The sequence below is a fragment of the Lontra canadensis genome, unplaced genomic scaffold (genome assembly GCF_010015895.1).
Source record: "Lontra canadensis isolate GAN:19392208 unplaced genomic scaffold, GSC_riverotter_1.0 scaffold1, whole genome shotgun sequence".
Classification (NCBI taxonomy): Eukaryota; Metazoa; Chordata; class Mammalia; order Carnivora; family Mustelidae; genus Lontra; species Lontra canadensis.
This window is the reverse complement of record NW_022630995.1, coordinates 36,173,749-36,188,306: the sequence shown is the minus strand read 5'-3', so window position 1 is coordinate 36,188,306 and position 14,558 is coordinate 36,173,749. Positions and strand designations below refer to the sequence as shown.

General features: G+C 44.6%; 1 protein-coding gene across 5 annotated transcripts in view; it reads left to right on the top strand.

Moving 5' to 3' along the window:
* Window positions 1-14,558, top strand: part of TBC1D1 (TBC1 domain family member 1) — a 228,717-nt gene that overhangs the window by 104,381 nt on the left and 109,778 nt on the right. For all 5 annotated transcript variants that reach the window (XM_032853540.1, XM_032853533.1, XM_032853541.1 and 2 more), the window contains 4 exons: window positions 5,282-5,800; window positions 7,623-7,712; window positions 11,202-11,306; window positions 11,819-11,951. In XM_032853540.1, the coding sequence (XP_032709431.1) occupies window positions 5,282-5,800; window positions 7,623-7,712; window positions 11,202-11,306; window positions 11,819-11,951 (847 nt within the window). The remainder of the gene's footprint in view (window positions 1-5,281; window positions 5,801-7,622; window positions 7,713-11,201; window positions 11,307-11,818; window positions 11,952-14,558) is intronic.

Below are 14,558 nucleotides of genomic sequence, written 5' to 3'. Positions count from 1 at the left end.
GGGGGTTTGAAAGCTAAGAGTCTGTCCCATTGGCCATTTCAGGACTAGGGAAGCTGAACACTACTTGAGCAAGACCCAAAGGATAGAAGGATCCGGGTGAATGAGGTGGGCGGCCTGAGTTAGGGGCCAGCGGTCATTAGCATTTCTTAGGTGCCAGATGCTGCCTTAGTCAGCTAATGAGCATGGCTCCTCTCTTTTTGGGAAGGCCCTAGGCCATGAGTCTGACCGTTGGGCTAATTGAAAGCGTAAAGCAGGAGTCGAGGCATTAGCTCACCCTGAGGACCAGCAGGCAGAGAAGAGAGGCCCGTGGTCAGGACCAGCCTTCTCTAGCACACAGTCGGTCGCTTTGCTCCTGTGTTCTAGCATCGGCCACGTCATCCTGGAAATCACGTATTTAGATATGTAGAGTGTCTCATTTTCTAGACTATGAGCCTCTCAGGTAAGAAGAATCCTGTCTTCCTCATCGGGTGAGGTGTGTTCTCGTCTCTCTGTTGAATCCAGTCTCACTCGGCAGTGCCCTTGGACAACATGGGTGCTCACGTGTGTCGTGTCTGAATGGTGTTTTAGTCTCGCTAAATAATTTCAGTCATGAGCACTTGTAAGAAGATGTTGCCTTAAGAGTTTTGTATAAAATTTAAGACATGTAATGTAGAGGCAATACTTGATTTAATTTTGTTTTTCTTTCCTTACATTTACCTTGTTTCTGACCAACAGATGCAAAAACCACTTCTCACCAACAAAAATGAAACACAAGTCTGTTCCTTCTGGAAAATAATTATGCAGAATAATTTTCTCTTAGAAGTGCTTGTTTTAACTTTTTGCCGTGAGAGAACATTTCATCCAAGGGGCAGAAGTACAGTGTGGTCTGCCATTTTTTGCAGTTTGGGAATGTTTTACTGTTAAATAACAGGAAAAAAATGCTAGAATTTTAAATACAAACCCGGGCTTCTTCAGATTCATTTAATATTTCTTTGTTACTAGTTAGCAGCAAAACAAAAGTATAAATGTAAAGTAAAAATTACTTTTCATTCTAAATACCGTTTTAGAAGCTCTTTCCTCTGTCAGTCCTTGTGAGTAAAATTACATTTGTAGTGTATTTCTAATCCTTTAGAATCCCTAAATCCTTACCCTCCCAAAAAGTTGACCCAAATGTTTAAATAAGGACTTTATTTACAGAAATGAATGTTTCTAGTTCTCTTACACTAAGTATCATTTTTCTGGTGACTTATAAAAACAATAGTTACTTAAGTCTCCTGCAGAAATAACATGCATATATACTGTGCTTTTTCAGTGTGTGAATTTGAAAGTTGTTTTGTGCAACTTCCTGTGAAACAGTGCAGATTTGCTTTAAAGAGGAGCTTTAGTATAAACTCAGGTTGAGAGAAGAGCAGTTTAATACATTTTATGTCAAAACAGGGCCTTTTTTTTTTATTGGTAATTCATTTTAATTAACATTTTTTTGTTGTTGTGATTCCCAATGTAAAAGGAAATAAAATCTCAAACCCTTACTGAATTTATGCCAGTGTAATGCTTTTCAGGTTCTTGTTTTTGCTGTAGTTAGTGTTGATTTACTCTGTCTGCTTATCTGTGATCAGAAATGACGTAGATATTATTGCTGTGACTACACTAAAAAAAAGATTTTTGTTGAAAGTACCCAGATCGTATCAGTGGAAATAAACTCCTCGGCCTCAGTGTATTTGTCCTAATAGGGTCGGTGTATTTGCAGTAAATATTCTAACTTGGAAGTTTATGTTCTCAGAAACTTCAGTTTTACCTTGAGACACTTTTCGGTTAAGTTTGCTTATTTTAGGGGTTAATGTTGGCATCACCCCTTTCTTTATTTTTACATATGTCTATGAGCTGCCGACTCCAGCAGCTGCTGGTTCTCAGGGGTCCTGTCTCCCTTGGCTGGCATTCTGACCTCATCCTTGACAGCTCCCCTTCCTCCTCCTCCCCCTCCTCCTCGTCCTGTCCTCCACCTTCCAGATTCCCCAGCTTCTTTACGTCTGAAACATTGGCGTGGCCTCTGCTCCCATCCTGGCCTGCTTCCTTTCCTTTGCCTTTTCTGTTCCCAGGTGGCCTCCACCTCTTGTACAGGAGCTACTGCCATCGCGGTCTGCATCTCCCATCTTGGACTCTAGGCCCAGCCGCCCGCTGGATGCCTTACTTTCAAGTCCTCCCGGTCTTACTCAACAGGTACAAAAGCCAAACTCCTCATGTCATTTCCACAAACCTCCTTCTGTGTTCCTTGCTCACGCAGCTTCAGGCCGACTCTGCTAGTCATGGGCTAGCCTCCATGCCCTCGACGCCCCCATCCAGATAGCCACCAAATCTTGTGCATTCTCTCTTCTGGAAGCTTTTATTTAGCCTTTCCTTGTCTTTCGTCTTCGTTCAGTCTCCCCCAGACCCCATCTCAGTTCTGTAAACGTTCTAAGCCTCCCTTGGGGCCCCACTCCCCATCTGTGTAGGGCTGCGTTGTTTCCATCTCCTGCTCCTGGATTCCTACCTCCTGGCATCTAGTGCTACTTAGAGAAATGTTTGGCAATAAAAGGAAGTTAAATGACTCCGTCCCCTCGTGTGACACCCTGTAGGTGAGTCCAGGACAGAGCTAAAAGAATGGAGAAGTCAGGCTTCATCACAAGTGGGTATCATGCCTTCATTTCCCGAGAAACAGTGCTCCAGGGCTCTTCTGGGAAAGGGAACGTAGTTCTCAATACAGGTTTACAAACTCACACACAGGTGGAGTCCATTTTTTATTGAAAAAGTTTACTGTTTTGCTTACGGTAATTTTAAAACATTAGATTTTTCATTGTTGACAGTTTATTGCTGAAATTATGTTTGGTGATTTGCTGTCAAATATTCTGAGATGGTTATGTTCTTGTCAGGATCCCAGTGATTTCTTTTTAACTCCAGTTGTCTCCTTTACGCCCATGTTACAGTTCCCCAGAGCAAGGAGAGGGACAGGGACCACTGACAGGGCTTTGACGAAAGCCCGTCTCCTAAAGGTTGTGATTAGTGTATTGGGAAGACGGGTGGTTGGAAAAAATTCCACAGCCTCAGCCCTGACCAAGGTTGTGGTGTGCCCTTTAGCCTCTTGTGACCTTGGGAAGTGGGGAAATAATCAGATTCTCTACTGTGTGTCTTACTTCTCTCTGTGCCATTTACTACTGAGTCACCCTAATTTCACAGGACTTCACACATTTTCTCTGTGCTTTGGTTATATAACAAAAGACACCATTACCTCAAGATGCAGTGGAAGACTCAGCATGTAGAAATGATACTTCTTTTAACAAACCTCAGGAGCCTGTGCAAGACTTTTCTGTTCGGAGAGTAAGTTTAATAATAGGGAAGATTCATGTGACTCCTGATAAAATAATTACATAGACTTGCTCAGTAAAGTGGTGAGGCTCTCTACTTGCATGAATTGATTATTTTTCTTTGAAAATTCTTTACTTCACATTACTTCACAAAAATAACTTTTACCTGAAAAATGTGATTTTAAAAAATTTTTTTTTTTATTTTTAAGAAACTGAGGCAGTTCTGGCCAATGTCTTATAAGTGCCTTGTTGGCAAAGGTGTGAATGGAACCTAGGCTTCCTCCATCCCTCTTCTCTTCATCCTGTCTTCTGATATATTAACCATTTTCAGACTGCCATGGGATGTGTAGTTTGGCAGTAGGAGAGTATGCTATAGCACAAGCAAATAGTGCAAATAATGCTGGACAAATGTTGAAATTTGGGCCTATTTAGTATTGTTTAGCTCGTAAGCTTCAGTAATCTGTTTTTAAAATACAGACTATACCTAAATATATTTTATCTCTTTGATAAAATACCTTGGAAGGATATATCATAGTCTTTATGGCAGAGATACTGTCTTTAAGACATGCTGGATATAAAATCACAAAGAAATATTTTGAGTCATTGGGTCTTAAAAAATAGAAGCTTACATTTTAAATCTACAACCATGTCCCTTTACTGTATATGTAGATTTTTTTAAAGACTTTATTTATTTGACAGAGAGAGATCACAGGTAGGCAGAGAGGCAGGCAGAGAGAGAGGGGGAAGCAGGCTCCCTGCTGAGCAGAAAAGCGGGAAGTGGGGCTCAATCCCACCCTGAGATCATGACCTGAGCCAAAGGCAGAGGCTTTAACACACTGAGCCACCCAGGCGCCCCTATATATGGATCTTTGACCTGAATTGTTAACTGGTGTTTTGTTGTTGTTCTTTCCTCTATAATGTTGTTAGAAGACTTCAAGCTTCTGGGCCTTAAATTGAATTTTCTTACATAAAAAAAAAAGAAAAAAATTGCTTTGGGTATTAGATCATAACGAAAATCAGGTCCTTCCTTATGAAGATGGAATTCGTGGCCATCTTGTTTTAGTGTCATGGCTGTACCTCTTCTAGGGGATCACACAGATGGTAACTGCACTCACGGATTCATCTTTATGTCTGCTGCTGCCTTGAAGGCTCCTGTCAGAAGCTGGTGATGAGAGGGTGTAGCAGGAGGGACGATGATAGCACATGGGACCCTTTTGTTCACCCTCTTGATCATGGCTCCGCATGGACCCCAAAGGCTTTGGAGTCTGTGTGGGAAGAAGCCCCAGTGTGTTGCCATGGTAATGATGCATCTTGGTTGCTCCCTCGTAGCTCCATAGTACCAGCCAACTATTAGGAGATAGAGAACTAAGTAATAAAGTGCCAGTGGTCCTTGAGGAAAAAACAATGATGTGATTTGGAGAAGTGTTTTATAGATTTCAGTCTTCACTTGTCATCCTCATCCTGCCCATTTGTTGTCGAAGACTCCCCAAGACACCCTGTCATGAAATCTAGAAAACTTGCCTAATGTTTCCGTGAGCCACACTGGAGACAGTCCTCTTAGGGAGGGGACAGCGGCTGCGGGCAGGACTGTGGCTTTGCGGTGGGACTAACCCGGGCTTGCCTCCGAGGCTGGCGGCGGGGCTGCGTGTCCGTGGGCTCGCCCTGAGCCCTGAGGAGTGCTGTGGGCATGTGACTCCTCCCGCATCGTCCCTGGACCGCCAGAGGTGCGTGATGACTATCGCTGCTCCTCTCCTGCCGCGAAAGCTGTGTGTTCCCCTCGCGTGGGAAGGCGTCCGCGGTCCCGGCTTCCCCGCGGACTCGTGCTGCGGCCAGGAGCAGGCAAGGGGGCGGGACGGGGGGGGGGTGGGGAGCGGGGCGGAGGCTGCTCGCCCCTCGGTGCCCCGGGGCCGTGTGGGGGTGCCGTGCCCCGCGGCCTCCGGGTAACGCGCTCCCTTTCCCGGCAGGTGCCCGAGATCATCAGCTCCATCCGCCAGGCCGGGAAGATCGCCCGCCAGGAGGAGCTGCGCTGCCCGTCCGAGTTCGACGACACGTTTGCCAAGAAGTTCGAGGTGCTCTTCTGCGGCCGCGTGACGGTGGCCCACAAGAAGGCGCCGCCGGCCCTGATCGACGAGTGCATTGAGAAGTTCAAGCACGTCAGCGGCCGCCGCAGAGCCGAGTTCGACGTGGGCTCCCCGCGCTGCGAGGGCCCGCATCCCGCCGGAGGCGCTTCCTTCCCGGAGAGGATCCCGCCGGGGCCGCCGCCCGCGGGCGAGGGCGAGCCGGGCCGCGGGCCGATGCGCAAGTCCTTCTCCCAGCCCGGGCTGCGCTCGCTGGCCTTCCGCAAGGAGTTCCAGGAGGGCAGCCTTCGCAGCAGGAGTTTCTTCAGCTCCTTCGAGGAGAACGACATCGAGAACCACCTCATTGGCGGACACCATATTGTGCAGCCGACAGACATGGAGGAAAATCGAACTATGCTCTTCACGGTAAAGCCGCCCGGCGCCCGGGCCCCTCCCCGGGGCAGGTCCGCGTTCCATCGGCTCTTCTGAGCGCGGATCCCTAGCGGATTGCTTTCGGATTTATTAAGTGTGAATCCGTGTGTTTTATACTGAATAATCCTTTTCTCGGAGGAAATCCTTACTTTAGTCCTAGGCCTTTACCCTCATTGTGGGAAACCTAAAGAGAACCCATCTTCTGTCCTCGTTTTTGTCCCTGCCCACCCCACCCCTCCCTGCTCAGTGGAAAGAGACCTTTTCAATGGAAGCAACAGGGCACGCGAAAATGTGTGTTAGTTTCAAGTAGTGTATCGCAACAAAATCTTTGAGTTGGAAAATACTTCCTTTTTACTGTTTCTATTAATTTATAAAACATTTCTCCTTGGTTAATCAGGATAATTGGATTTGGGGATAAGATGGTATTTGAAATTTATACCCGAACTGAAAGAACAGTTTAGCCAACTGTTTACTCTCTTTTTTCCTTGGAGAGGTTTGCTACACTGAGAGCCAAGTGCCAGAAAAGGAATGGATGCGGAAACTGTCCTTGGCACTTGGGGTTCCTGGGTTCTGAGCTGCTCTGGGCTCCCCTGGCTGGGCTTGCCCTCCTTGGGGGTCCCCTGGGTCTGAGCTGACGGGGCTCGGGGCCTTCTCAGCAGTGAGCTGGCCTCTAAGATCTAGGGAACTGATTTTTCTTCAACCCCCTTCTAGAATGCGGTGACCAGTATTCTAGAGAGAACAAAATTACCATGGGTGTGATGTTCTTGTGCCTAACTCAGAGTAGCGAGAGGGCCGACGGGTAAGGAAGCTGCTGCTTCGGGGAAAGCCACGTTGGTTTAAGCAGGTTTAAGATGAAGGTGATGTGTCTGTGGGTAAATAGTGCTTTTTTCTTACTATTTTCATCGTGTCCTGAAAAGGGTGCTGTGTCAACCCTCAGGCTTATGCTTTAGTCTGCGATGTATATTTAAAAAGAACAACTCTTGGTGTCATTGTGAAAGCTGCTCAGTGTGTGTATGTTAAGCACTTAGTGTGTGACTGCTGTGTTTGGGGTCCCTTGCAACATGCTAGTAATAACAGCAGTGAACAGGACAGCCATGATTCCAGCAAGGGGCGTTGACAACTGAGTGTTCAAGTAATTGTCTCATTACAGTTGTGGTCTGGGGTTTCCAGGAAGGCTTCGTGGAGGAAGGAGCAGAGGTTCATTGTGACCAACTAGATATTCTTCTAGCTGGAGTATCCTGAGAGCAGCGGATGAGAGGCCCTGAGGGAGGGATGGGCTGAATGGAGTTTATTATGCTGACCCAAGGCTGTAGTGCTAATAATGCGCTAACTTTAAGAAGTCAAGTAAGTAGTATTTAAATTCCTAACACACAGTTAAGCACTCCACAAATGGTAGGTTGTTTTAACAATAATTTTAAAAGATTTTTCAGTAAAACAGTTAATAGTGTTTTGGAAGCTTCAAAAGGAGAGCTTTTGTTCTCTGGAAGCTTTACTTTTATAGAAAGCTCACTTCCCTATAAAGCAGAGATGTGGCATCTGTGGTTTTTTTGTTAACTTTTGGATATTTGGTTCTCTGATCTCAAAGAAGACTGCTGTCTTATGTAGGTGAACGTACTCGCAGGTATCCTGTGCTACGTGAAATCTGTGGGGTCAGCCGAAACCTCTGGAGGTGATTCTCCACAGTTAAATAGTCAGAATCCTATAGGAGCTTGCCCCTTATCTTCTTTATTTTCATAGGTCACAGAATGAGAATGTTTGTTTAATAAAACTGAATTCGACTTTCATGAAAAACTAGTTTCTTTTTTTGTCTTTTAAGATTGGCCAATCTGAAGTTTACCTCATCAGTCCTGACACCAAAAAAATAGCACTGGAGAAAAATTTTAAGGAGATATCCTTTTGCTCTCAGGTAAATGGAGATGGGTTATTGCTCATTTGCATTTGAATTTTTAATGAATTTTGTCATTCTGCAGAAGTGCTAAAAGGTCACAAGATGTATGCCTTCTGGGTATACTTGATTTTCGATCTTGGCATTTCTCCTTTGAATATTAAGGCAAAATATACATATAATTTTGAAATTAAGAAGTTCACTGTTGGCAACAATAATATACTGGAGAAAATAGATTTACCTTTCTTTTTTCAGTTATTGGTGGTAATGTTGATATAGTCACAAATTCCAGGTGTATATGTATGGGTTTGCGTACACATCTTACATATTTATATTCATACATACACACAAATGTTTTTAAATAGATGCTCATTGATACTTTATAAAAATTCTGAAGTTCTTTTTGGGTACGAGTCATTATTCTTCCTTAAAATAGTGACTCTCTATAAGGATGTTTTCCTCAGAATACAATGTCTACTTGAGTTCTTTCCTGATAATCTCTCAAAGTTGTTTCATAGATTTTTGGCGAATCAATTATAGTGAGCTGTGTCAATTGTACTCTGGGTTTTCCTAGCAAATAGGAGATCACTTAAAGTTATTGTTTGTCTATATTTTAAAACTCTGACTTCTTACTTCCTTGCTTCCATTTTCTCATAATTAAGAAGATGTAATGACAGTCTCATTCCCGATTTATAACATTATCTACATTAAAAAAAAAAATCTTTTTGAATCCTTTTCCCAAAATGTGAAAATAAAGAATGTTCCTTTTACAGTTGAATAGAGAACCATTTACAAAAGGAATTTTTCCAAGTCCTGCTCCCGGGAGAACGAACGAACGTCCAGCAGGTGCTTATCTTGCTTTGCAAGAACTTGGAATGAGATGCCAGGATATGTCAGTGGTTGCCCGTTTATTGGGAAAATGTTCAAACTGGAAGGGAGATGATCCACAGAATTTAATCTCGATTTGCTGCTATGTCTATTGAAGTGTTAATGTTTTAAGTTTGCTTTTTCATGTAACAGTTTTATTATTTCCTGAAGGGTTCAGCTTACAAGTATACATGATGGCCTGAATTTCAAGTTATTGGCACTCGTATCTCTGCACGCCGGTACTTCCTGGAGACGCTCATGTGTTAATATTTATGGGCTCTGTCTTATCTGCATCAAGGTGCCTCTTAGCTGATAACCTCCAAAACAAGTTTACATATTAGATCAGAAGAGCTCTTAGGAAACTATATTGTACAGCCTTGGCCTTTATATCTTACATTTAGAAGCTTCTCTGCTCTTTGTGCATCTAATTCTTGACTCATTCTTCATACCACTATACTTCAGTGCTTACCTGTTTGTTCTTGTAGGAGTAAAAATATGTTTTAAGTCTCTTTTTTTTAACCTTTGTGTCTGTGAGTGTTTGCGTGTGTGTGTGTGCATGTGTGTGTATAGTTGTGTTTCTTCAATAATCTTTTGTCTACTTTTGATTTTCAAAGTAATTTTTTATTAATACCTAGGAAAAGTTCTCATTTTTCTGTGTCCACTTTTTTGCCCTTCCTTTTAGTACTAAAATAAACATTACAAACTCTGGTTTTCAGTTCTTATATTATGGAGGTAATCAGAATAATATTTTAGTAGAACGATATTAATCTTCATATTTGAGAGATGTCTTTAGATACTTAAAATATCTGAGAAAATCGTGTGGAGCCACAGAAGACCCAAAAAAGCCAAAGCAATCCAGAGAACAACAAAACTGGGAGGTATCATAACCCCAGATTTCAATATATACTACAAAATTGTAGTGATCAAAACAGTATGGTACTGGCACAAAAGCAGACACACAGATCAGTGAAACAGAATAGAAAACCCAGAAATAAACCCATGATTGTGTGGTCAATTAGTCTATGCAAAGGAGGCAAGAGTATATAATGGGGAAAATACTGTGTCTTCAACAGTGGCACTGGGAAAACTGGTCCGCTGAATGAAAAAGAATGACACTGGACTGCTTGCTTACACATACACAGATATAAACTCAAAAATGGATTAAAAGACCTAAATGGGGGCGCCTGGGTGGCTCAGTGGGTTAAGCCTCTGCCTTCGGCTCAGGTCATGATCTCAGGGTCCTGGGATCGAGCCCCGCATCGGGCTCTCTGCTGAGTGGGGAGTCTGCTTCACCCTCTCTCTCTCTCTGCCTGCCTCTCTGCCTACTTGTGATCTCTCTCTCTCTCTCTCTCTTAAAACAAACAAACAAAAAAAACCCCCAAAAACTAAATATGTGAAACATGAAGCCATAAAACTCCTTGAAGAAACCACAGACAGTAACCTCTTTGACATTGGCTGTTGCAGAATTTTCCAGATATCTCCTCAGGCAAGAGAAACAAAAGCCAAAATAAACTGGGATTAAAACAAAATAAAAAAGCTTCTGTCTGCAAGAGAGGGAAACCAACAACAAAATGAAAAAGTAGCTTACTGAATAAGAAAAGATATTTGCAGATGATATATCCCATGAGGGGTTAATGTCCAAAATATGTAAGGAACTTATACAACTCAACACCCAAGCCCAAATAATCTAATTAAAAAATGGGCAGAGGACATGAGTAGACATTTTTCCAAAGAAGTCATACAGATGGCCAAGAGACACATGGAAAGATACTCAACATCACTCATCATCAGGGCAATACAAATCAAGATCACAGTGAGCTACCCCTGGCAAGGATGTGGGGAAGAGGAACCCTTGGTACACTGCTGGTGGGAATGCAAGCAGCCACCGTGGAGAACAGCATGGAGGTTCCTCAAAACCTTAAAAATAGAACCACCATATGATCCAGTCATTCCGCTACTGGCTATTTACCCAGAGGTATCACAAGCACTAAATCAAAAAGCTGTGCATCCCTGTTTTTATTGCTGCGTTATTGACAATAGCTCAGATGCAGAAGCAGCCCAAGTGTCCACAAATGAACGGCTGAGGAAGAAGTGGTGTGTATATATGCCCCACGGGGTATTTCTGAGCCATAGAAAGGATGGAGATCTTGCCATTTGTGACCGCATGGATGGACGTAGAGGGCATTATGCTAAGTGAAATAAGTTCAAGAAAGAGACATACCACATGATTTCACTTATATGTGGAATCTGAAAAGCAAATGAAACAAAAAGCAGAAACAAACCCAGATAGAGAACAAACTGACAGTTGCCAGAGGGGAGAGCGGTGGAGGTGTGCAGGTTTCGAGGTCCGGAGGGCGTTAAGTCGCCGGAATGAAAGGTCACAGTGCTGCGAGGACAGTCTGCGGGATTGTGAGGGCTTGGTATGGTGGGAGATGGGAGCTGTACTCGGGGTGAGCACAGACTTGTTGAGTCACCAAGTCGCACACCTGAAACTCAGGTAACAGGGTGCCTGTACTTCAGAAAAATCTGGGAAATCGTTTTAGAGTGCTTTAGAAGGCCACGCTGCCTGTCTTGTTGCCTTCTGGCACTTGTGGCTTTTGGATACTGCTCACCACTCCTTCCTCTCTTCCCCGCCGGCAACAGGGTATCCGACATGTGGACCACTTTGGGTTTATCTGCCGAGAGTCCTCAGGGGGTGGAGGCTTTCATTTCGTCTGTTACGTGTTTCAGTGCACAAACGAAGCTCTGGTAAGTGACACTGAGCAGCTCTTACCTAGAAAACGTCTTTCTGGGCAATGTCAGCCTCACTGATTTTTCTTTCCTTCGCAAACCATAGAGCTACATCGACGAGTCGTTGTTTGGCTTAAATTATCTGCCATGACTGTTTAGTGACTAGCTAGTACACACGCAAGCCTTGTTTGGGTATGTGTCCTCGGTTTTCATTGTTTTTGAAGCACGTGCTCATGTTCGCCCTCTGGCCTGGCATTAACGTATGTCATTTTGGACATTTGACCCAGAGGAGCTGGCTCTTTCATGAGTATTGAATTTGTGTTTTTAGTTTCTACCTTCTTTACGAGCTTTGAGCCGCTGGGTAGCGTTTCTCAGACTCTAATCCTAGCGGTTATCACGATTATTATCTGTCAGTCGGTGACGAATAGTGCCCCCAGAATCTTAAATTGCTGAAAGTGTTTGCAGAGTCCTGAAATCTCAGCCCTGCTCATCTTACACACGCTGGCTCTCTGTGTCTTCTCTCTGCTCAGGTTGATGAAATCATGCTGACCCTGAAGCAGGCGTTCACCGTGGCCGCGGTGCAGCGGACGGCTCAGGTGCCTGCCCAGCTGTGCGAGGGCTGCCCCCTGCAGGGCCTACACAAGCTCTGCGAGCGGATAGAGGGTGAGTAGCCTTAGTTACCGGGACCGCTGGTGGATGTCAGCATGGTGGGGGATGGGGGGATGTCTTCTGTACATGGCCAAGCTATTGTGTTCTGTGCTCAGGGTTTGAAGGGAGGCGTCCCTGCCCTTTCCCCGTCGCTGCTCTAAGGGTCGTGGAGCAGAGAAACAGAAGCTACAGATGCAGCCGCCTAGCATGTATCCAGGCCGTGAATGGTCAGGTCGGTCCTGTTGGCTGCTTTGAAGAGGTTTAGTAAGGTGAGAGCCGCAGGATCTCCGCCACGTGTTTCAGTTCCAAGGTCACCGGTCATTTCTGCCAGGACAGTGTTCACGGCGTGAAGGGGCAGAAGACAGGTTGCACCTGAGTCACAGGGAAGGAATAAAAGGGACTGGGAGTCGACTGTAGTTTCTAGAAATGTGCTATAGGGAGGAACGTAAATGCACTCATTGGCAGCTGCTGTGTTTTGAGCACCTAAGGCGTGCCAGGCCCTGTGCCGGGTGCTTTCACGTGTGGGAGGAAAGAGGATCGCTGATGTACGTTTTAGGGATAAGTACACCGAGCACTCGTGAGGTCGAGGGGAAAACTAGCGTGTGAGCCCAGGAGTCTGCGCGTGTGGGAAAGCCCTCCCTGTCACCTGTGCACAGAGCTGCCCCCTGGGGAAGGCCATGCTGGGGGAGGAGCCGGCGGACCCAGCTTTGCACAGCTGGAGAGGTTCGAGCAGATCCAGGGCCACAGGGGCCCAGTGGGTCAGAATGGAAAGGAGGAGACCCCTTTCTGGGGGTGGGGCATGGAAACTTCCTCAGGTGGGAAGAGAAATGCTCGGTTTCTGGGCCTGCAGGGGAGGCAGAGGCGAGGGGAAGAGAACGAGGGTAAACCCGCCATGATGATCCTCTGAGGGAACCTGGCACTGAAAGGGTGCCCTCCTCTCTCTCTCTTTGGTTTTCGTTTTTTTCCATTTATAGGAGCATTTCTAAAACTTTGTGATTCTGAGGGGAGTCACAGGATTTAAACAACCCATGTTATTGTAAAACACACACACACATACACAAAACCCCTCCAGATTTGCTCATGTCCCATGTCCCCAGAACACTTCTAGTGAGTTCTACTTGGGTAGAGAAAAACACTATGCTATTTGGAATTCATTTCCTTTTTTTCATAATTGTGGTAAAAGTACACATCATATAAAATCGACAATTTTCACCTTTTTTTTTTTTAAGATTTTTATTTATTTACTTGACAGAGAGAGAGAGAGAGCGAGCGCAAGAGAGTGCAAGCGAGCACAGGCAGACAGAGTGGCAGGCAGAGGCAGAGGGAGAAGCAGGCTTCCTGCCAAGCTAGGAGCCCGATGTGGGACTCGATCCCAGGACACTGGGATCATGACCTGAGCCAAAGGCAGCCGCTTAACCAACTGAGCCACCCAGGCGTCCCCATTTTCACCTTTTTAAATTGGGCAGTCCAGTGGCATAAAGTACACTCACGTTGTTTTGAGGCCATCACTGCTATCCATTGCTGGAGCTTTTTAATCTTTCCAAACTGAAAGTCATTAAACCGTAACTGCCCAGTCCCCTGCCCCAGTCCCTGGCAGCCACCACTCTGCTTCTGTGTGTGTGAGTGTGACAGCTTCCAGGCACCTCATCCAAGTGGAGTCATCCAGCTTTTGTCCTTTCGTGACTGGCTTATTTAGCATAAATCTCCTTTCACGTCTTAGCAGGAATTGCATTCCCTTTTAAGGCAGATGAGTATCCCTTCGTGTGCCTGGACCACATTGTCTAGTTCTTTGTCCACAGACATTTGAATTGTTTCCTCAGCTGGCTGTTGGGAATGACATTGCTGTAAAGTTGGTGTATCATCTCTCCTCATGTTTCCATTTTCAGTTCTTTTGGGAATATGCCCGGAAGGGAATTGCTGGGTCAGATGGTAACTATGTTTTAAATCTTTTGAGGGACTACTGTTTTATTTTCCACGGTGGCTACACAATTTTACATTCCCGTTAGCAGTGCACAAGGGTTCCTGTTTCACTCTATCCTTGCCAACACAGGTTACTTTCTCTCTACTTCTTCTTTTTAATGATAACCATCCTAACGGGTGTGCAGTAGTATCTGATTTCCCTTTTTAAATGAACTAAACTGACAATCATCACCTTAAGTTTCAAAGGTTCATTCGCTGGCATTATAGTGCTCTTTGAAATGAATCAAAATGATTAATATTTTCAACTGTGCTTCCCTAATTGTTACTGTTTGCTGACATTATATAAAATACAGCTGGAAAGGAGAAAAGTTGAGTTTTACCTAGAGATCTCATCTGAAAAGATCACTAAACCTTCCCTTAGTGGTTGTCAAGATAAGGGAAACGATGACAGAAATGTCCCTTAAGAGCTATTTAAGAAGCCAACGACAACGTTGGCCTTGAAGATAAAGCAGACCATGATCTGCGGGGACTGGAAGGATTCCAGAGTTCTACTTGATAAATCTTTCTGTGGTCTGGCTTAGCTTTCCGAAAGTGAGAACTGAAAAGTTCAGTCAGGGGAGGGATTTTGCTGCTGTATTTTGAAGTTCTTATTTAATTCATCTTTTTACCTGATAAAATCCAAGCAAAGCAGAAAGCTCTGCT